This window comes from Tigriopus californicus, chromosome 3, assembly GCF_007210705.1.
Source record: "Tigriopus californicus strain San Diego chromosome 3, Tcal_SD_v2.1, whole genome shotgun sequence".
NCBI classification, from domain to species: Eukaryota; Metazoa; Arthropoda; class Copepoda; order Harpacticoida; family Harpacticidae; genus Tigriopus; species Tigriopus californicus.
Genome location: NC_081442.1, coordinates 5,813,353 through 5,836,556, shown reverse-complemented (window position 1 = coordinate 5,836,556; position 23,204 = coordinate 5,813,353). Strand labels below are relative to the sequence as shown.

General features: G+C 41.0%; 1 protein-coding gene across 2 annotated transcripts in view; it reads right to left on the bottom strand.

Moving 5' to 3' along the window:
• LOC131877760 (potassium voltage-gated channel protein Shaker-like) overlaps window positions 1-23,204 on the bottom strand; it is a 108,285-nt gene that overhangs the window by 81,413 nt on the left and 3,668 nt on the right. Inside the window, exon 1 of one of the 2 annotated variants that reach the window (XM_059223534.1) lies at window positions 435-1,438. The exons of the other annotated variant lie outside the window; for it this stretch is intronic. Within the exon in view, the coding sequence (XP_059079517.1) occupies window positions 435-682 (248 nt within the window). The 5' untranslated portion in view covers window positions 683-1,438. Of the gene's footprint in view, window positions 1-434; window positions 1,439-23,204 lie in introns of those variants that run through there. 2 annotated transcript variants of the gene reach the window in all.

The following is a 23,204-nucleotide window of genomic DNA, read 5'->3' as shown; positions in this document are numbered from 1 at the left end:
AGAGACAAAACACTTAACATTGTGCAATGCTTTAACTTTGAGCAATATCATGGTTCCGGTTCTCCTAAATCCTTAACACTTGAGTCTTCCCAGGGTTGGCTACTTGATCCTTCTTTCACGCTGATCAAAGCTTGGCGAGTTTCTGGCACTCGATCAGCGAGTGGAGCTATCTCTCTTTGATTCATTATGATGGTCTAAGGGATCTATTTTGATCCGATTCCTCAATTTCTCTTCATCCGAAGTCATTATCGCGCAACTACTACACTAGCTAGTACTAGTATACTCGAATCTCATTTGTAATGCATGAGTTTCCGATGTTGACATCTTGGATTATTCGTTGCTCGAATTTTGTTCCCCAGTGTCCCCCAATGTCTCCAAGGTATGCTAGTGCACTTCACCAATTATGTACGGTACTGTAGGTAGGTGAGACTTACCCTTCGCGGTGAAATTGACGCTCTTGTCCATCTGTCTTTTCCTCTTCCAAGGAAGCCAAAGGTAAAATAACAGTTTTAGAATTGACAAGTTGATTGCTTGAGCCACTATTGTTAATATTTTGATTGGAATTGAGCGGGTAATTTGAGCCTGAGCTCGAGCCTTTATTAGAAGGTGTGGTGAATTGACGCCTCTGACCTTCGTTTCCTGATCTCAGACCAGAGGTGAAAGCGCCTGCAGCAAAGCTCATGTTGATGATGATGATGAAGATGGCAAATACTGCCAACGATTTGATTTCATGAATGAAGTCAGCCGTGGGACCGGGGTGTGACCAAGGACCAATAATTCGCCCAATTCACTCGTGACACAGGGGCAACATGATTTCATGCTTTACGTTTGATACTGCCGTCGAACGGTCGATCTCGTTAGGTTGGAGGGGCTGACGGAAAGACAAGCAAGAAGATGCCTTTTCTTTTCTTTCCGTTTTTTCAACAAAGCAATGACAATCAATAATGAACACTTGTCGCTTCTTCTAACTCTATCTAATTAGGACACGACGAACAAACACCATCACAACGGTCCTCCGATCAGGAGAGCGACCTTGCTTTGACATTCTATTCTCGAGCAACAACTCTATTCAGCGCAATCTTCCCAAGAAATGGTCAGATTGGCTGCACATCACTCAAGTTGGAGCATCTCGTTCTCTTCGGTTTTCTCGGATGGCAGCCTCGACCAAGGTGCCGATGTCTTTCACTCACACGTTGTCCTCATAATTTTCCATCACTCTGACTTCGAGGGTGTTTACGCGAAAGCACCTTCCCGGGGTAGGTTTGAAATGGGCGGGTCATGTTCACCCTTACAAACCAATCTAGTGACTAATATTTGCTCACCCTCGAAATCGCTGTGTCCATTCGAGCTCCTTCTCCTCCCCACACCTTGCGCATATAGCTCGGTAGGAGATGGGCGCCCGCTTTTCGGCCTTTGTCGTGGCCTTCCTTCTCTGTTGTGTTGAGTCTCGTTTTCTCTTTCCCGAGCCGGGAACGAGACACGAAGAGAACCCTCATCCATCCATTCACTCATTCACTCACTCACTCACTCGCTACTCCAATGGTGCAGGTGATTGTAGGGCAAAGGCTGTCTAGAAAGGACATACCTACACTTTTCTGCTCTTCAACGTGAGCCCCAATAAGGAGCCATACTGTAGTGAAGTCCCTTCTTCTGACAAGGCCAACGACAGGGGGCCGAATGAACGAGCGAACAAACAGCCTTACTAGTGTACAAATCTAGCTTTGACAGTAAAGACAGAGAGGGACTAGAAGAGAGAGTAAAGGAGAGAGAGTGAGGAAAACGTAACACGACGCTTGGAGCGGATTCTGTCCCTCAAAGACGGGACCATGACTTGTCTCCTGTTGCTCTGGCCGTGTATTTGGTCGACACAGGGAAGACTTCCAAAATGGGAATATCGGAATGGACTGAATTGAGCTGGCACTAGACTCATATGTGTTACTGTTCTTTTTTTATTCGCCAATAATATTTATCAGGTCAAACCACGTCGTCAAGCCGAGGACTCGACTGGACAGTTATCATGTTGGCCATTGTTGTCTTTGGCCGGTGTCCAATGTTGTCGAGTCCATCAATATTAAATGACAAAAATGGAGTTGGGCAAAGCCGTAATTGGCAGACGTATTAAGTTGTCACAAACACGTCCCGGTCATCTGACTCAAAGGTCTGATGGTCGCCCTCTGTATCTTTGAAGTAGAAGCTCTGGCTGACCTCTCCTTCAGCAACTCATATTAGAACCAGGATGTGTTATACATACATACAATACACAGTACATACACACACCCAGTGAGGGCATTGTGCCGTACGTACAGTACAGTATAGGTAGAATAACCCTCATCAAATCTGGCTCGTCTGGAGGAAATCTCGAAGAGCAAGCAGTGTTTTGATTTCCATTCTCGAATTCTGACAACAAAAGTGTTTACCTCGAGATGGTTAGCCACTTAGAGTGAGGAAGAGAAAGAAAACAGCATTTCCTCCAAACAGTCGGTGAACTAAAAGGGTTAGCGTTCTCCAACTCAGTGTAGTTGTTGTTTCTTTGTGATTCATTTTCAGCGATTGAACATTTCACAGCAAGTGCTAATAGTAAACATTATTTTCCGTGTCTTTATTTGATCAAAGGTAATGATGATTTAATACATTTGCCGATAAAAAGGTAAAAAGTTTGAATCAGTGATCGGTGAAAATGAGTTTCAATTTTCGACGACAAGGGATTCTTCAAGATGTGCTTCATAAAAGGACAAACACTTTTGACATTAAGTTGCATGTTTTTGCAATAGCTGATGATAATTGTGGCCAAGGAACACGTTTAGCGTTCTAAGTTCTCTCAGTGATCATCAGATGAATGAAGGATCAAACATGCTTCTCTGTTTTGTAGGTCACTTCATGGAACCAGGAATAGGAGGGAGATCCCTTCTTCAAAGAGCTTCCTTTTTCTCTTTCTTCTTCTCATCTTGCTTTCCTAACTCGCTCAGTTAATGATTGTTCCAGAGGAGTGATGATCACTTCTTTCTGTCAAGATTTGGTCCAATTCACTTGATCATATCGCCAATAGTCGCCTTCAATACTCGGCCGACACTCAATAAAATACATTGATAAAGTGCCAGCTAATACTTTAACTTTCCCTGAAATGAGTAGGATGAGGTCACTTTTGTATCAAGAAGATTTCGGGAAGTGAGAGTTTTCCAAACGAAAACAGGTCTCTTGGATAGGAAATGTGCAGTGCTCAAAATCAAATGCTATCACTCCTAAAAAGTCAAGACAATGCATTCGAGTCGATTCACTCGAGTCAATTCCACTTGAAAAAATGGAAAATGACCTTTTTTTAACTCAAGAAAATGCAAGGTTTCTGACAGGCACAAAGACAATTTTGTACACACGTCCTTATTCTGCTTGCTCGCTTTAGGTCTTAGCGTGAAACCCAAAACTCGGGTTCATGTGTCAGACGAGCTTTTGAATCAGTGCCATCATCGCATCATTCGTTACTTTTCTAAGAAATCAGCCGCAGAAGCGAAAGATCCAAAGTGAAGTATTTCCCCAAATCATTCAAATTTATCATTATCGCAGACACCTGATGCTCCCTGATAGCGATTCTTGGACCTATACATTTGGTATCTGTTGCTTTGAGTCGCTTGTAGAGGGACGGTCACCTTTGGGAATCTATCTCGTCTTAAGCACAGAGTAATGAAATTAAAGGTGGTGGGTACATGCCTTCAGCAGATCTCCTCACCTGCACTTTACTATTGGAATGCCAAGTGCAGGATGGTTGAGTCCTCTTCTCGAGACACCCACACCCACAAAACCACATCAATACTATGGGGGGTTCTTTCGCTTGTGGATGGAGTATTCCATGCCATCAGGTGGTGGAACTGGAGGAGAAGGAGAGAGGAAGAAGAAGGAGGAGGAGGTCTTTGTCATCTTGGCCAGACGTTCCATTTCCTGAGTTGAATGGTAGGAACAGGAAGCCTGAAGGCAACAACCTTTTCAGAGAGCAATGATGATAATAACAAACCCGAAATCAACATGGAATGTCAGGAAGGGAATCTCCGAGACATAAGCCATTAGGCTTTGTCTACAAATGCAAGCTGGGCTTGAAGGTCAGATTTAGTTTTCGTAAAAAAGGCAAAAATAATTATTTTGATTTTTAAATGAAGTTTCTTGGTTTAAAAGAGTTGGCAATTGTACAATGGAGCATCAGATTTAAATTAAGAGCTTTAAAAACGGATAAAAGCAATTTCAAATCCACGAAGAAGTAATTGCTCGCAGGAATGTCAAAAACTAGGGCGTAGACTACATATGTAATAGTCGCATTGGCAAATAATTTGGATTAGAGTGAACTCATTGATATGAAATCTTTTCGTTTTCAAATGAATGGTTGGCATATTTGACTGCCTCATTCAAAGAGTTTGAAATTGAATTTCTATCTCAACGTGGCAAAACGTCTTGCCAAAAAGAGACGAGGTTCCTCTTACTTTGGTGAGGAAATTGGCTTTGCATTCAGCGTAGATATTTATCAGGTTGCGTGAATTTGAGCACCACATGTTCCGAGAAACGGGAAATGTTGCGGTCTTACCTAGAAAGGGAAAGCTTTCGTAAGTTAAAGCAAATACTTGTTGCGTTTAAAAATGAAGGAACATTGAAATTTACTCTTTTACTTTTACGACAAGTTGGATTAAATCTTCATGAAGGAAATTCAAAAATGATTTTGATTGAATGGCTTTGAAAAGTGAAATTGATATTTAACTGACTCATTTCACCAACTTCTTTCGTTTCACAATCAATCAACATATTAGATGGTCACTTTTTTGTTTCTTGCCAACTGTCAATTTTTTATCGATTTGACCCTTTTTTGGCCATATTCTAACAATGATCAGAATATTCCACAAGAAAGATTTTTGACAAGAATAGTTTGATTTGGGACTACATAAAATTGGACGTTTTCAAACAATACAAGAACTTGGAACTTGGCGTTGTTGGATCGTAAGTCTTGATTGTAAGACAAATCATGGAGGTCTCTATTTAACTGGAGGTCTTTCCAATTGTCGTCGGATATCTCGGTAGGCTTTGATCTCATCAAGAACCGGGACTACAACGGTAATTTAGGGCTTAACTTGGATCGGTTTTCACCCTCCATCTATTCAACGAGGCTACTGCTGATCATTTCCAGCAATTACGCTCCAGTTTTCACTTATTGAACTGTTTGTAATTCAAGATTATTCACATTAGAATTCAAGGTTCGTGTAATAGTTGGCTCTTTTTCGTTCAGTAGTGGTTAAAACACCCTTAATTCATTGTCAAGGAGTGCTTGGATGTTTCTGGCAACCACTGACATCGAATATATTTTGGGACTTTTCACGAATTCCTCTCACTCGTAATTTTTACTCCCGCAAGTCAAATTTCTTTGTTCATCAATTTTGTATCATCCGTCTAGCTTAACCTCAACTTGGACACCTGAAAATTTGAACCATAGTTAAAAAGGGCTGACGAGAACTCTTCTATAAACAACCTACTTGAGCTACAGCGCAGAACTTGTCATGTTCATCCCTATAATTTTGAATGTCTATGGTGAGTGAATCTGCCTGGCTTGGAAAGCGTGCCTAAGATTTTTTCAATTTCTGGTCGGGAGGTTCAGTTCAATGGTTTCTAAATATTCCGTTATGCTATTGGGATTCATATGGCGGCGTCAAATATGTCCAGAGTACCGTTGTCCATGGACAAATGGAACTACGATTGGATCCTCTACGAGAACTCCATAACAGTTCAAGTGTCCTCGAAATAAAACGGCTATATGCAAAAACGATCCTGATTGATACCTGGAAGTCTGCAAACACGCCTAATCACTACCGATGGGATTATAAAAATAGTCACCGGAGGTTGCATAAGGGCTACCAATTTACATTTTCAGTGGCATATGGCATTACTGGGTGAATATCGGAAACCTGTTAGTTAGTCACAAAAAGTGACCCTGATTTTTATTCCATCAAACCAGGGTTACCTTTTTGGTCAAACCATTGACGACGTTACACTGGACATATTTGACGCCGCCAAATGTACCCCAATTGTAACGGAAATTTTAGAAACCACTGAACTCAACCTCCCGACCAGAAATTTAAGAAATCATGGTCACGCTCTCCAAGCCAGTCAAATTCCCTCGTCATAAACATTCGAAATTATAGGGAGGAACATGGCCAGTTTTTAGCTGTAGCTGGAGGGATTCCTGTCTACCAGGATTTCTTTCCTCCTGTTCAAGTTTTTCAGCTGTCCAAGTTAAGTTGAGGTAACCAAGTGATGCAAGATGGACGAACCATGAAATATAGCCGATCATCAGAGACTAATCTTCCTAAACATCCACAGCTGCTGCCGGTCTGGCAAATTGGCCCGGTGGCCAATGGGGCAGTATCAGGTTGTAATGTTGTATCAAAAGGATGTAGTGAGCACATGCACCCACTCCCCACTCATCTATCGGTGTCTCCTGCCCAGTGCATAGAGCAGGATTCTGGGATTCAGTGTCTCCTCTCCTCTCGCCTCACCCATCTCACCACGGTGGTGAAAAAGCCTTATCAAGTTTTGGGAGAAATACGCGATCCCTTCATAGCATTTTATTATATCTTGCAAATGCATATGAAGCACTTTTGATCTTATCGCTTTACTGAATTATTGCTCCCATTAAACGCTGTTATGCCTCAAAGTTAACAAGACTCATGTGGATATTTCTGACAACCTTTAGTAAGGCTTTTCAACCACCGTGTCAGTTGTTTCACTAGTGAAACAGGACGGGTAAGCCAGCAAGCGAGTGCCAGAGCAACTCAAGAGCATAAGAGAAAGAGTCAGCCCAGGGTGGCCAAATTTACAAGCATTTTAAAAGCTCTTCTGGGAAGTGTTGATTGGACTCATATTGGTCCAATTCATATCATTTAGTTTATGTTAACTTTGCGGGGAGAGGGAGGGGTAGTATAATATAGGGGTGTTCTAATGCTAGAAGAAATCAATCAATTTCCTTCAGATCTTGGAGAGTCTTGTACCTGTTCTGGACACCCTCACACCAACGCATCGAAATTTGAAGCCAGCGCTGCTAGTGTTACAGCCTTTTGATTTCTCTAGGACTAGCTGTCGTAGTATCGCATCGACAACAGCTGTGATTGTTGTGGAAGATTAGTCTCTGATCATCGGCTATAACCTATGGTCGTTAAAAAGTGAACTTTGAGATGACAGCTGTCAAGCTGCTCTACATACTCTAGCGTTATTCACGGAGACTTTAGAGCAACGACGATTGGGCGCGCTTGTTCAGGGCACAAGTCTCTCATCATCTCTCATGGACCTGTCTGGGGCCGATTTGGCAATTTGCCTCCAACTATTGATTGACTAATTAATTTCCAATCGGATTAGACAACACGATTTTGGATTTAAATGAATTTTAGGAAACACGTATTAGTGTGGGATGCTTTTATTAATCATGAAGTCCATTTTTGTTTTTGCTTGTTGCACCAGTATGAATGCTACATGGATTTATACCTACATTTGGGCTTTGTTTGTGTGTTTAGAGATTGGTTGAGCCCTTTTCAACCCAGCCCAAGTAAAATTTTTGTATTGAACCATTATTGCTTAAGTCCTTTTCTTGTGGGGGTCAGATGAATGGATCTTACAATTTGGCATACACCAACTTGCCTTCTTATATCAATTCCCAACATTTAGTTTATCATAAAATCAACTTGATATATAAAAGGTTTCTGTGGATTCGAACCCGTAACATTTTTTATTCCAACCAAGAAAATCTTCAAAAGTTACAATACGCTACGTCATGCTCGAAAGGCAAGCAACGCAACCTCTAGTGTATGCAAGCTGCCGAGCTGTCATCTCAGAGTAGATTTTTTAACGACCATAGTTATAACCTTGAAATTTGACTTGTTCGAATTAAAATTGCAAGTGACAAGAATTCGTGTAAAGTTCCTTTTTTCATGTGAGTGGTTGCCAGAAACATCCAAGCACTCCTTGAAAGTGAATCAGACGTGTTTTATTAACTATTGAACGAAAAAGAGCCAACTATTGCACGAACCTTGAATCCCAATGTCAATCATCTTGAATTATAAACAACAATATGCGTGAAAATTGGACTATATTGACTGGAATAGATCAGAAATAACCTCTTAAACAGGATGGAGGGTGAAAACCGATCCAAGGCAAGGCCTAACTCATCGTTTTAGCCCCGTTCCCTAGTGAGATCAAAGCCTACCGGGGTATACGGCGACAATTTGATTGACCTCCAGTTAAATTGAGACCTCCATGGTCAAACCTAACCTTTTAGGGTACGTTGGAAACGGCGGTGCTTTGAGTTTCCGAGCTTTCTGGGGATCTTGATTCTGAAAATTTATTTGATCCCATCACTACTAATCACCCACTTCACGAATACCTTCAACCCATATTGATCCTACATGACCAATGAACAACAAGAAGCCCAACCAAGCAGGGCATCGTCTTATCCAATCTCCTGACTCGGATTATGCTTTGCAAGCCAAAACTCCTCGGATCTTAATGAATGTCAAAACTCGAAATCAATCAACCATTATGCCACATTAAGAGATCAGCCGATCAATTTCTCAGTTTAATGAGCTTTCCGAGGTTTTATGTGAAAAAAATTAAGAATAGGACCCCCCCCAAGGCCTAACATTAGCGTACCCAAAACTGGTAAAATATAAATTTGAATTTGCAGGATTTTTATCATGTCCCCAAAGGTTGGTTTAGTATGCCATGGCGGTAATTAATAGACAATTAGGCGCGTTTCAAAAACGATTATCATCATGTTATTGGCAAGGGAGAAATATTCCTTGTAAAAAGACAAATCTCAAGCCGAATGTTTGCAAATTTCCACGAACGAGTACCATCGTTGATCCATTACCAATGCCTAAAAAAATTCAATTTGCCCGCTCATATGGTTTTAGAGAAGATTGTGATTTTTTTTTAAAAGGACAATTTTTCATGAACGAATTAGAATTTTGGAAGATCTCATCGATTTTCAAAAATGTATCGCAAAGTGCAACGTTAGTCTTTATACGTTAGATCTAATGCCCGTGATTTTCTTCGTTTCTTCATCATCGTACATACGTTTATTGTTTGAGACCACCCAAGACATTTTCAACCAATATGTATAAATGGCCCATTAAGAGAGCAACCATAAATATGGATGTTTCTTTTGGCTTCGGCGATATGTAATAAAGGTACTTACTCGATAGCTCGTTTTCTTTGTCTTAGAGGAAAATCAAGTCCAGGTTTTGGGCAAATTGTAAATGAATTCGGTAAGGGGACCATCAGGCAATCAGGGCTAAGTTTACATTGTCAACCTCATCACCTACTACCTAGAGTACGAAGAGTGCAAATCCTTGGGAGCCAGGCCTTGAATTACTAAGTAAGTCAGAATAAAACAGGAACAACGCACAGAAAGAAGATGGGCAACAATGAAAGCTTCCCTTTAGACCTCAATCTTGGTCGTGCTTTCATTCAGCCACACTGCATATTGCTTGTTCCATCTGGTTCACTCACGGCACATGTTTAGCACGAACTCGTTGGCTTTGCTGGACGCGGTTCAAAGTGTGGCTGATTCCGAGCAGGAAAATTCGTGCCACCACCCTCAGAATGAGACCAAAGTGGAATCTCTCGTATTCAGGAAGGTCCTTTTGTAGTGGGGCTCTTAATTAGAAGGGTATCATTAGTGCCCGCTGGCCCAAGGACGAAAAGCAAAAAGGAGGGGAAGCCAGTCCATCCGCCTCACTTTCACACAATGAATACGAAATTGGTGTCAACCTCTCCATCTTTGTGAGTGTCTGGCACAAATACTTTCTTACTCTCGCGAGCCGACTTCTTCAACGATCTGAACCGAAACTGTTCTCGCTAGATTCCCCAGGGGGTACCTGAAATTGTCCCACAGGATCCCGGGGCCGAATTAAAGTGCAATTCTTCCAGTGGGAGGATCCGATTAATCACAAAGAGAGGCATGACACTGTCGCCCTTTATTATGTGCCTAGCACCCCAGGTGGTCGATTGTCAAACGCACCTTATTTCATTTTTGGCAGGAAAATTGGGGGCAATGTGTTCCACCTCTCTGTGTGAGGCAACAGCTATTTCGAATTCGTGCTCTGGGGATGTAGTTACAAACAAGGGAGATCATTCACAAACAATTGTTTTGTTGGATTGAACCCCGGTACAAGACATGATGATAAACGTTCCATGTCCACCGTAATGGTCCCTCATGTCAGGTTAAGGCCCAAACAAACATTAGGGACCTCAACCGCCGACCAACGGATGCTGACATCAACATCCATAAGTGCTGTCCCATCGAAACTGCACCCAAGTTTGGCCTGCTAATCACCTCAGGATTGGAGTCAGGCCAAGGATATGCAATTCAGTCAAGGGGATCTGCGTGAGATCTTTTTACCCATTTAGTCAGTCAGCGATGTTCTCCGAGTATTAGTTTATGGAATGTGGGACTACTGGCTTGCTTGCCTGCCTGCCTGCCCGCCTGCCCGCCTGCCCAAGAACTTGCTTGCCAATCCAAGTGGTGTTGAAGCGGTCGTTTAAGCCGAAATCACTCAACCATTGTGTGTAGGGAGCCTCATAAACAGGGCGCAAAAATATTGCCTCATGGGAACGAACAATGAGCCATGCATGTTCCATGTCGTTCCAGTGGTGGCTCTGTAGTCACCATTCCAGGTTTTATATACCTTTAATATCATGGAGTTTTGGCTGGCAAGGTAGATTCGTCGAAAGTAGATTGGGTTGAGTCAGTGAAGTAGGTGTGTTCTTTTCAGCCAATTTTGACACCCACACAATCCTTTTTAGTTCACCTTTTAGTCAGACAAACTAGCCTTCCTTCTGTTCGGTAAGAAATTGCAATTTACTCTAACGAGTTCTCTACATTTATCTCCTCCAATAATCATGACTCAATGCACTAAATAGCGGATCTACAAAACTACCTCCACAAGTAAACTAAATCTTACTGTTACTTGATTGAGTAGGAGAAAAACGGGTAGGATATTCAAATGGCAACTTCAGTTCAAGTTGAAAACGAAAAAGGTATACTTGCTAAAAAAATACATAAAGATGTGGTTGTTTTTCAAATATGTGGTGTCGTCTAACACTTAAGGAAAATCAATCCATGAATGGCGTTAAAGATAAGGACGGAGTGGAAAGCCGGTTCATTTGGCATGGTCAAGGCCACTGAACAGAGTGCACCCGGTGATAAGTGCCGGCTTGGTTACTTGGTTGGTGCTTGGAATGGTTGGGAGTGAACTGCACCACAGAGAAAATAGCTTTCTTCCCCTCTTTATTCCGCTTGGAATCGTTTTTGCTTAGGCAAGAACTTGGTTGAAAATTGAACTCAGCGAAGCTTGTTTTCAACTGGGGTGGAAATGATTTGGGTAATAAAAAACAGTCTCATTCGAATCGGCCCTATCTTATTTCTTTGTATTTAGTTGGGAAAATGAAACAAGCAGTACGAGTCATTGCCGTGAGAAAAAGGTACACAAAAACAAACATCAGGAGCTGAGTTGTAAATGCAAGGGCGAGCAGAGCAGGCGGCGAGCTCAATCCAAGAAGATAGTCCACAGTGCATCAATTTTGGTCCACTAAACGCTCATGAAACAGTAACAGCGACAAAGAAGGGAGGTGGCACATACTGTACGTACCACATACGACGTAAATTTATAATGCAAAGGAGGGAATAAACTAACTAATTGATAAGTCAATTTATCATTTCCGTTATTGTAAACAAGTAATTTTACCGAATTGGTTATATAACTTGTCACTTCTCATTTCAATAGAAACGGGGAAGTGTTTTGACGCTCACATACTAATAAGATTTTTTTCTCTCCATAACTTGACAATTGCAGTATGTTGACTAAAAGGCCCCTGCTTTTAGTTGGGAATAATAAGTTTGATGGAATTCAGGGTGATTGTTTTGCGGACTTCCTTTCCACTACTGGGAAGATGGTCCCCAACAGTCTGACTTCAAAAGGTTATTGAATTAACACCTACACATATTACCTGCGAATATTTGAGGAAACAAAATGAACAATGAAGGAGCCCGAGAGAGAAGAGAGTTGGACTTCATTGTTCAAACTAGCCTGGATTCTCGAGGGCTTGAAGGTGCTCTCAAAATACACGTTAAGCATTTGCGGTCAGTATAATAGATCCTAAAACCTAGGTTGGAACAAAGCTCATGAATACTTTTGAAAACGTACAGTAGCTGATACCTTTCGTACCTTCTAGTTCACGCCATGATTGTCATGACCGGCACACCATAATTGAGAAGCAAGTGAAAACAGTTATGACAAGTGCCAGCTTCAATTCCGAAGAAACAAGATAAACAAGGGGTTAAGAAACTTAAGTAGTCCATAAAACGCACCATAGCTGCTAACGCGATTTTGGCGAAAAAAGCTAGATACATTTGAACTTAATACTCTGTTGACGCCTCAGCAATGAGGGTAAACTACGAAAACAAATTTATTCCACTTTTGTGATGATCACTAAGTATAAAAAAAGATTTACTATAATTAGATTATATGCGCAGGAAATTTTGGATCAATTGGCATAAGGGATCATATATTTCCATTAGATTGCCTACAAAGTTGCACCTTCGATCAGAAAGAATGTTAACCTCTTTGTCTTTTGATTACAGCATTTCATATGTCATGCAGTTTTCCTCATGTTTTAAGCAAAATCAAACCGGAAAGTAGAGACGTATTGAAAAAAAGTTCATTCACAAATTCTAGAAATATGGCAATTGGAAAGACAAGTGGTGAAGTGGTTAGCGCAGTTTCCTTGAGTGAAATAGGTCTCTGGTTCGATTCTCCTCCCCGACCTTTCTCCAACGGAAACTTTTAGACGTTAACCACACCCAAAACGGAGAACCAAAAACCGATACCGGGCAAGAATTTGCTTTACGGAATTTGGAAACGAACGATGTGATGGCTGGCTTCGCTGGCAGGGCGAGGCTCACACTTCCGACCCTAGGACCTCGAACCCCCCCAAAAAGAACGATCATCCCGCCAAATCGGCCTGCTCTTGGTCATAGCGACTCTGAGCCCCTTTTCGAATTAAGGTAGTAAAATAAGGAATGTAGATCTTTTCACCTAAAGTTAGGCCATTTTATATTGTTTATTGTTAAGTGGTTCGTTTCAAAGTTACGTTGTCAAAAAGCTTACTTAGCTGACCAAGAGAAGACGGAAAATTCGAATTTACCGTAGTGTTTACTACATAACTTTGGCCATGTCTCCGAAGTTCCCTCAGCTTTGCTTTCAGCTCAAACTTGGTCAAGTTCATCTATTCAGCAAGATCTTGTGGTCGTATGAAGTGCTTATTTGGTATAAAGTGAATGGTTTAGGAGATGAGAAATTTTTGCTTCTGTTCGCATTCCACACCTCTAGAAGTCCGTGGCTCATCATATGAACTTGAAAATTCAAGGAACTCATGAAAAGTAATCAAAGTTGTGTAGTGAAGACCTGTGCCACACTTACAACCATGCAAACCGGTTGTATCTATAAATTGAAGCACCATACCTCTCGAATGTATTAACCCATTAAAAATGAAGTAATTTCCCGTCCCAAAAGGGGCGGTGTCATTTCATCAGAATGCATACAGGTTTTACAATTGAATGACTCAAATTTTCTTTGACTGTGGTCTATTATTGGTTATATGTCCCTTTCTAAGTATGGTTCAATGCATTGACAGTTCAAGGCATTAAGGATCTTTGGTATCTTTCGAAGGGGATTTGAAACCCGAATGAACCTGACAGAGAGCCTGATGAAAACCGCCGATTTATTTCTGACAACAAGACGCAATCACGACAACAGACAACAACAAACGAGGGTTCACTTTTTATTGTTTTTGGAACTCCGTCAGAACGTTGGAACAACAGTCAACAAATTGCTTTTCACGTGAGCAAACGTGTATTGAATGGGTGCAAAAAGTTTCAAGCCATGCTTGACGGTGCATCTAGGGCGAAAGAATAGCGATTTACAAGTACATGGTATTTCTATGGTCCCTAAATTAGCCTTTGATTTTAAAATCTTACGCTGTTTTACGAGGTATCACAGGTAAGCAATAATTGGACTAAGAAGTAATCAAAATATTAATATTATCTCAATTACAGATATTTGACGCTTTCGATTATAATTTGATTCGCTTACTTTTGGGAATCTGACTATTTTTGTTTAATTGAAAAGACTCTAATACAGTATCTGAAACATATATACTGCTTTCGAATAAGTACTCCTTTGCATGTCAACTTGTGACGGACCGAAAGCTTTTTTTCGACCGGAAGTAGGGCTTAAACTTTGATCCCTGCTTCTATTATGCCAGCAAAAACCGAAGGCAGACAATCGCTGAGACGAAAGAAAATTTGAGGGCGTTTCATTTAAAGAAATGTTGAAATGATTTACTTTCAGTATTGTTTTGTTTATTGTTCAAAGCCACTCAAAAACACAATGGGTACGACAGAGTATTGGCACAAAAGAAGAGGTTGGGGAAAAAGAAGAGAAACGAAGGTTACGATCGAGATAATAAAAGTGTGAGAAGAAATAAATTCAAATTTACTCTCCATACATCAATGTGTGCCAAAAAAATTCACGCTGTCTGGTATTACGTGGTCAAAACGCTTTCAATATCAATTAAAGGCTCAATTGACTTCTCAATTATGACAAAAGACTTGAGCTGCCTGCGTGCAGTGGCTTCCCCAAAAATAGTGTCGTCCTCTTCAAAAATATGTTTGTCGCCGAAAGGAACAATTAAAAAAATTTGACTAGTTTCAAACGTTCAACATTGTCCGAGATCTCGAAATACCCCACCTAAATTGTCACATGCAGTCTTGCATACAAAAAGTACTATGTACTTAATGCTCAATAAATACAAATTCAACTCAAATCTTTATTTTTCAAAGTTCAGAACAATAGGGTAAGATATCACAAGTAAATGAACCAAAGGGACTTTCTTACTAAATTAGGTCTTTCAGTCGGCCAAAAATAAGAGGGGAGGAAAGAGCAATTAAAAATGTGGCAATCTGTGGCTAAAGAGGGTTTTAAAGCCCCGTGGGTTCCTCTGCTAAAACATGTGGATTGCAATAATTCAAATAATCTAGTCTAACATTTGGTGGTCGTTCAATTTTGGCTTAAGACCAAAGTCCTCCTTCGCATTTTTTTTCTTTTTTAGTGGTTCTAAGGAGTTTTAGAGCCAGAAATGCGGTCCACTCATCAAGGCGAAAGGAAGTCAAGGGGGTTAAAAACAACATTCCAATTTCAGGGAGGAAATCCTTGGACATATGGCATTTCATCCTTTGTTATTGTGGTCTTTGTGGTTGCTCGTCTAAATACTACAGTATATTGAGCCCTACTGACCAAAGTTCTGGTCCTGAGGGAAAAACGAGTAGTTACTTACTTACCCTTGAGCTCATTTAGGATGATCTGGAATCCAACTCTCGGGGTTTATTTCGAGTCCAAACCAGGGAACCAGATCTCCCGCAAAAACCTATATCTCATGTTCCATGTGGGAACCAATCGAGTTTCTTTGCTGCGTCATAGCTTTTCACGAGTTGGGAACTGAAATTGAGACGGTTCTCGGGAAAAACATGCCTTTCAAAACCATTCAAGACAACCAAGAATCCACGTATGTTCGTTTTCTGCAACGGTGATGTGGCGTCTTTCTCGGAAAGGAGCAGGTCTTTAAAAGACCGATGCTTTACTGCAGGTATGGTACTACGTCCCGAATACATGCACGTACCCTACGTAGAAGGAACAAAATCTGCTGTTTGAGTGGGACAAAAGGGTCAATAGCAGAAAGATTTATTTCCTCACTTATCGTTATTGGAATCTGATGATAGAGATGCTTGCTCGCTTTCTGTCCAAATGGCAAATGATGGCAAGGTATAAAGAGTAAAAAACAATTGCTCCTCGGCCTTCACACTCACTTGGCGGGACGATGGAACGAAGAGCCCGTCATTTGAAAGAGATAAATTGAAATCCAACCCGAGAAAACAGCCAGCCTCCACTAAGAAGAGCAATGATTGATCAACCACGTCGAAGACATTATAAGAGGTTCATTCCAGACCTCTTCTGACTATGGGGCGCGTTGAGGTTGGGAACAGTTCAACAACGTCAGCTTCATCATTAAGGTCGTACAAAGAGGGGAGCCTTTGCAATCACATTAAAAGCCCGAAACTAGGTTTCAAGAGTTTTCACGCAACCGGAGATAATGGCATTGAATATCAGAATGTAAGCATACAGATATCTCGTATTCGACCTTTCGAACCGAAAGTAAAACTAATCGACCTGGTAGAGTTCTCAATTACATTCCAGTTATTATCCCAGATTAGTAGCAACCTGAATGAATAACGTCTCTCACATTACCACGCTGATAACTTTGTAGAACAGTAAAGCACAACGACTGCTCTTGTGGTGAGTGCAGACTAACGTGTTCCACTCAATTGAACAGAAAACAATAAAAGTGTCCTCCTTCTCGTTCATAAGAAAACACGATTTGGAAATTGTTCCCCTCGACACGATTAATAGGTTCCCAATGTGTTCCAATGGCTTCATTCACCATGGATGGATGAATGGGAAAGAGAGTTAAGTGAGCATGAATCTGATGACAACCAGGCTAATGTCACGCACAAAAGGTGTAAGGTGTACGAATAACGAGAATGATACAATTGAACAACGATGACAACAAAACAATCCCATTTTGGGCGTGATTAATACCACGCAATATTTACCATATGAGAGAGCATTACTGCCGTGATATTTCACTACATGGACAAGTTCATGGATAGTTTTTATCGTTTTCGCAAACGTTTTTGTTTGTATCAGATTTGACAAAAAACGCCGTTCTATGTAAGGCCTGATCAAAACATTCATGCTTTTGCAACAAAGACTGCTCGCTACATCATAGATACAGTAATCAGAACCCACAAAATATTGGCAAAGCTCTAAAAATATGCCCACGGTCAAGCATGAAATCGAAGTCGATTTCTTCATGATACTGCATACCCCAAAAATGGTTAGGATCTGTTGATGTGGTTCACAGTTCGTTGGATTTGGTTTTTCCTTTTGAACCGTTCAATTCTTCCTCTGCCAACACGTTAACAATGAGAAAAGGTATTCGAATAATGTCTTCATTGAATAGATGTGTCACTGGCAGAAGGAACCTTGCTAAAGCATGAGTATTTCACCATAAAGTGAGAAAAGAAAGTTGATGCCCTCGTCTACTTGCAATGCCAAACTGCCAATTACAGAGAACTTCTTTTACTTCCTTGTTCGTACTTTGGCACAATACCCAAAATTGCTAAAAACGCCTCGTAGACGGTGTGACTACCGTTCATTGTGATAATTGCCGTATTCTGACATTCTTCTCTTAATCAACCCTGCCTCATGCCTAAAAAATAATACAGGTTCTTCATATCAATCTTCAAATCAACTATCAAATACGGTACATTCTTATCACATTGAGTTTCTTCGGTGCAATATGCGTTTGCAAGCTGGTTGGTGGTATCCATGGCGCACACATTCTTCATGAAATAAAGACGGATGTAATGAAACGTCCAGGGTAAATTATTTTTGTAGATTTCTCTCAGCTACATCACGTTGTTTGACAATCTCCGTGTCTCTTGGATATTGCACGAATGCTATTTATTTGAAGTTGAGATCCAGCAACACACACTAAGAATAAGGTGTTCACTTTCCATTAGAATATCCTTGGTTCGATCCCTGACCATCTCAGTCCAAGTTTCTTTGTGGTATCTAAATTACAACATGAGTTGTTGTTTTAAGAAGCCAAATGGGCGAACCTGCCGTCATTCCCAAGGGTGAGGTGAGAATTAATGATGGCTGTGATAACGTAACTGGAATGTACCTTTTTGGGGACACCCATCATCAGAGGGCAGGCTGAGCGAGAGAGCTGCCATCTGACTCCATAACAAATAAACATACAAAGGAAGCGGGCGGATTGTCCGTGAGTTATCATGAAAATACAGCGGTATTTAACATGGTGCTATTGTTGCCCCAACTTATTACATTATTCGTTTTGAGATCTAGAATTCGTTTCACAAGTTGATCTGGTCACTCAAAATTTTGACATTCTTGCAGATTTCAGCTCCATGATAAAGTAATTTAATTAGTAAACTATTTTCAAGTTGACAGAGAGATTCCAACGAATTATTCAACCAGATTTTAGACTTTGCATGAATTTCACCATGTGTTGGCTTATCTGTGAAAAGGTAGCGAACAACGTGATAAACCTAATTAAGTGGGTCGAAATTCAAGATCCAGCTAGAACTTGCGAAGAACTCGGAGGTTTCATTGAAGACATTGGATCAAAGAAACGTTTCTGAGCAAGGGCAGAAAAACTCCTAACAAATGTGCACCCATTAGTTATTACCTAAACTCTGTTTGAGTTCTTCAACTGATATTTACATTGTGTGTTAGATACATGGGACACACAATTCTCAGACATTTTCAAAGAAGGGTTTATCGATCTATGTTCAAGTTTTTTTTTTTTTTTCAAAATTTTGAGAGTCTTGTACTTGGAGAAAATGGAGTTGAAGAGATTTTTCTCATTCTAGAAAATGGCACTCCTTTCATTCATCTCCAACCTGACAACAGAAATAGAATCTCTTTTGAATTTGCTTTTATTTGGGAGCATATTCTGCGACCGTCAAACTCAACTCAAAAGAGCCCAAATTTCCTCAGCATTCATGATCTAACTTGGCTTCATGTACGTAGACATCAAACGTCATATGAACACAATTCCTCAAAGGAAACTCTACATGAATGATGCGTTCATAAGACAAGATTGGCTTTGGAACATGATTTCAACCGTTCCCTCAGGTGGATGAGTCTCAAACTGATAAATCTAGACACGAGTACGTTCTTGGGAGGAGGAGATTCAAGAGCAACTTGACGAAACGGTTAGCCCAGCTGCTTGATTTGACAGACTCCCCGGTTCGATTCTTCTCCTCAAACTCTCTCAAAGAAACTTTTAGGAGCTATATCTACAAGGTTGCTACAAAGTTCGCCGGGGATAAGTTTCAGTACTTGTAAATCCACCGTGGCTCAAATTGGCAAGTTGGATTGGCCTCAAATTTTTGGAGGAAAAGCGCTCCTAAAGATCAGATAAAAATGTGGAGGCACTCGAAAGAGGATTAAAGGCTGCCTGGGAAATATCACCAATAAAGTTGTACTTGCCACAGTGAATGGAGTTTCAAAACGTATCAGCCAAATTGTTCGTGCAAAAGGAGGTCAAATGCATAATTTTACTAATAAGAAAGGTTGATGACAGTTCAAACATCATCATAAAAAAGTCTGATGAATGTATCTCATGTGGTTTTAGAACTATTTGTATTTCCAAGTGCCGGCGTACGTTGTGGCAGCCCTGTATATCTACAGACCGAGAACATAAAAAACATTACTCTTGCAAAATTGGACGTTGTAATGGCCGGCTTCGCTGGTTGGACGAGGCTCACAATTCCAACCTTAGCAAGCACAAAAATAAACAAAAAAATATTTACCAGAACATAACTCTCCACTTCTCAGATATACAGTGCATGCTCCACTATGCTTGAGCACGGACTTCTAGAGATGTGGACTGCGAACAGAAGCCAAAATTTCGTGTCTCCTAAACCGTTCATCTTATTCTAAAAAAGCACTTCATACGACCACACGATCTTGTTGAATAGATACAATTGGCCAAATTTGAGCCCAAACCTATGCTTAGGGAACTCAGGAGACATCGTCAAAGTTATGTTATAAAAACTACATAAAATTCGAATTTTCGGCCTGCTCTTCTTCAGCTACATAAATAAATGATATAAAAATGACCTACCTTTAATTGAAGAGATCTACGTATCTTATTTTCGTATTACTTTAATTTGAAAAATGGCTCAGAGTGGCTATGACCAAGAGCAGGCCGATTTGACGGGAACATCATTCGCAGTCCATATTTCTAGAAGTCTGTGACTTGAGTCATCCTGGTCTGTTGCGTCATGATAGTATAAATCCAATGACCACTCACGTGTTTTGAAATTAGCCCAGGAGCTCCATTCAACGCACGACTACAAATAAGGATCGCCGAATTCAAACACAATTTCAATGAGCTATGAAATGAGGAGGATTGCAGAAGAAGGGAAAGTCTAACGGACCATGTAAGCCCTTGGACATGCATCCTTATTACTTGAGCCAGAGGAGCACGCCAAGCCTAATTAACGCCTTCAACAGCCCTATTTACCAATTGAGCCCAAACAAATTAGATTCCTTGTTTATGTTGTTACTTATCCTGGGCAAAGTAATTGGTCAATTTACCTTCTCTCCGTTTGTTCCTTTTAAGGGCTTGGAAATTTCTCGCTCTGTTTAGTGATCCATGTCTTCACCTTTGTTGCAGCTTGGAAACAATTTTCCAACTTGAGTCTCTCAGTCGTCCATGACTATATAGAGGTAAATTTGTCATCCAGTAAAAGTTGAGCAATAATTAGGGATCCTCCTTGGGAAAAACGCACGCAGGAAACAAGAGCAACAACTCCAAGTACCGAGAAGTTCGAGAAGCAACTTTGATACTTCCTTCCTCAGGGGTAATCAATGTTTGTTCCATTTTTCCCACTTTTCCCACTCCATGGAAGGACTATGGAACTTTCATAAAAGCAGGCCATCTGATCCAGCATCGGCCTTTCGCGCTTTCCCACCATTTCTCATTCTTGGTCTTCAACACCAACGTGATTGATAAGAGAGTTTGCTATCTGCCAATTATTCATCTCTGGAGCAAACTCAAGACATTTCCTCCACACCTGACATGGAAATTAGACGGGAACATAACTTCAGGCCAGCCAAGGAGTGGAACAGCAGTTGAGAGGAAAGCAACGAATCAATTGCCACGTCAGTGGGTCTGTCAGCACCAAGTCGTGGTGTCTGATTTACTCCTTCAAATTCGAGTCCGGAACGTAGCGAGGGTTTGTTCAATCCAGGACGAACATGAATGTGACGCAAATGGATGGATAAACGCGCTCGATTTTTAAACAAGAGAAAGATGAATCGGACGACTTTTAATCATTCCTGGGTGTATTTGCAGGGGTAACTGCATAAGAAGAAGGCTCTGTTTCGTTAAGTAATCATATCAAAATGAAGAAAAAGGACGATTCAACGTCTGGGTACGTTTCAAATTGCACTCACGTCATGTACTTATGTGCTCATGAGATTGTCAGTCTTTATGGTCATCCACATGAATTACTGAAGAGTGGAATTGATTCACCCCATGATGTGGCTTCAATTCGAAAGAAAACTCCAAACTTGGAGGAATAACATTGCTTTGGTTTCAAACGATCAAAAGTCTTTCCCAGTTTTCAAAAGTCTGACCTTCGAGTTTGAGTAGTTAAAAAAAGGGGAAACGGTTCTTCGGATTCATCGTAATCTGGAAGCCTCCGAAGTAATTGAACCTAAAGGCAAAACAATTTAACGAATAGCCCCCTTACGCTGCACGAAATACGTTTTACGTTCTGCACTCCAGAGGGCGCTTTGTCATTCAGCCTCTGCCAAATAAAGGGCCGATTGGGCCAATTCCTTGTTATTGAATTATAATGCGTGTGTTGTTTTTGGCTTATTCTATCAAAATCTTTTTTATTATTAGTGCCCCGGGTCACATAATGTCTGGAAAAGAAATTGCGTTCAAGGCAAGGCAAGAGCAGTTTATGTAGCAATCTACCGTGGCTCTTCCCGTTTTCTTTGGGCCGGGTGACGTTGCAAATAAGGGCCCTTATTGGATTCAAATCATGGACCGAGGAGAAGTTCCCTTAATCCGTGCCCGATTGAAATTTTACGCCATGAATGTCAGCTCCAATATTTAAGGGACAAATGACTCGGTGAAGTTGAGTTTGAATGTAACCTCTATGTGACATTTGAATTTTAGTTTGCTTCTCGAGCCAACGATTAGTCCCTTATTACTTGGTGTTATGTCTTTTTGACGCCCCCTAGATCACAAGAAAGGTCAAACAATCAATAATCACGTTTTATTAAGCATTGTTGCACACACCGATTGAACGGGTTGAGCGTGTTACTTTCCTGCGGTTGGTTGATTCCTGGATTGTCCAGTAGACAACCATATATAGTACGTACATCCAAGACATTCATACGAGTAGTTTGTATTTCCTGTATGGTTTCTGGCATTACTTGCCATTGTCAGTGAGGCGAGTTCTGACTGGCCCTAGTGGGCATTCGGGTCCATGGCTGTACAGTGATATGAAATATCTCCAACCACAGTCTCCCGAAGAGAGGAGCATTCTTTATATTTATTACATGAAAGGCGAAAGGTTTTCATGCTTTTTCTCAGAGTAGGGGGGAAGGAGAGGCTTTCTTGAAATTTCCCTTTTTTCCTCCTCCCGCTGTGGACATAAAAGCCGTTGCCTGTATGGAAGAATCATTGCAGTCTTCAGGGAAAGAACATGAAAATATCTCAAAAAGACAACTCGAATCAAAGATAGGCAGAACCTAAGCAACCAAAAACCTATCATGCCAACCTAATCCTCTTGCCTTGGAATGGTTGGAACGTAGATATGTTTTCTCTCTCTCTCTTTCTCTTTTCCTTCCTTCCCACATGTTTGTGTTTCTGGAACCGAAAAAGGTGTCTAATTACGATGTTAATGATGAAACTAGATCCGGAAGGCTCAGTGATCAAAAAGAAAATACCAACTGCGTGGTGGCTATTAACCGGCTATCTTCAGTAGCATGTTCGAATACGACGGTGGCAGTTTTTGTGCAGCACACTACATACTCATGGATCACCATCGCCATTCGCCATTCGCAATCGTCCAAGCCAAAGGACAAAAAGGCCGAAATGGCCAGAAGAGACTCTTCATCAACGCGTCTGAGTAAGAGGAGGATGGTCGGGAATGCAGTTTCGGGATGTAGGATGTGCGGTCTTGAAATCATAACTTTCTCCGACGCTAATGTCGTAACATCGTCGCTTCCGAAAGAGCCCTCTTGTTTCATAGACAATACTTTCTTTTTGGCTGGCTTGTTCATTTATATCTGTATTTATGTATGCACTCGTAGATAGTAGTTTGTTTGTATATGTATGTATGTATGCAAACAACTCAGTTGAAGGCTATTTGTTCGCCGTTCCTCGTGCTAAGGAGAAGCACGCATTGGACCTTGAATGGTTCGTTCGGAAGTTCAACAGAGCTCAGCAGGAGAAGT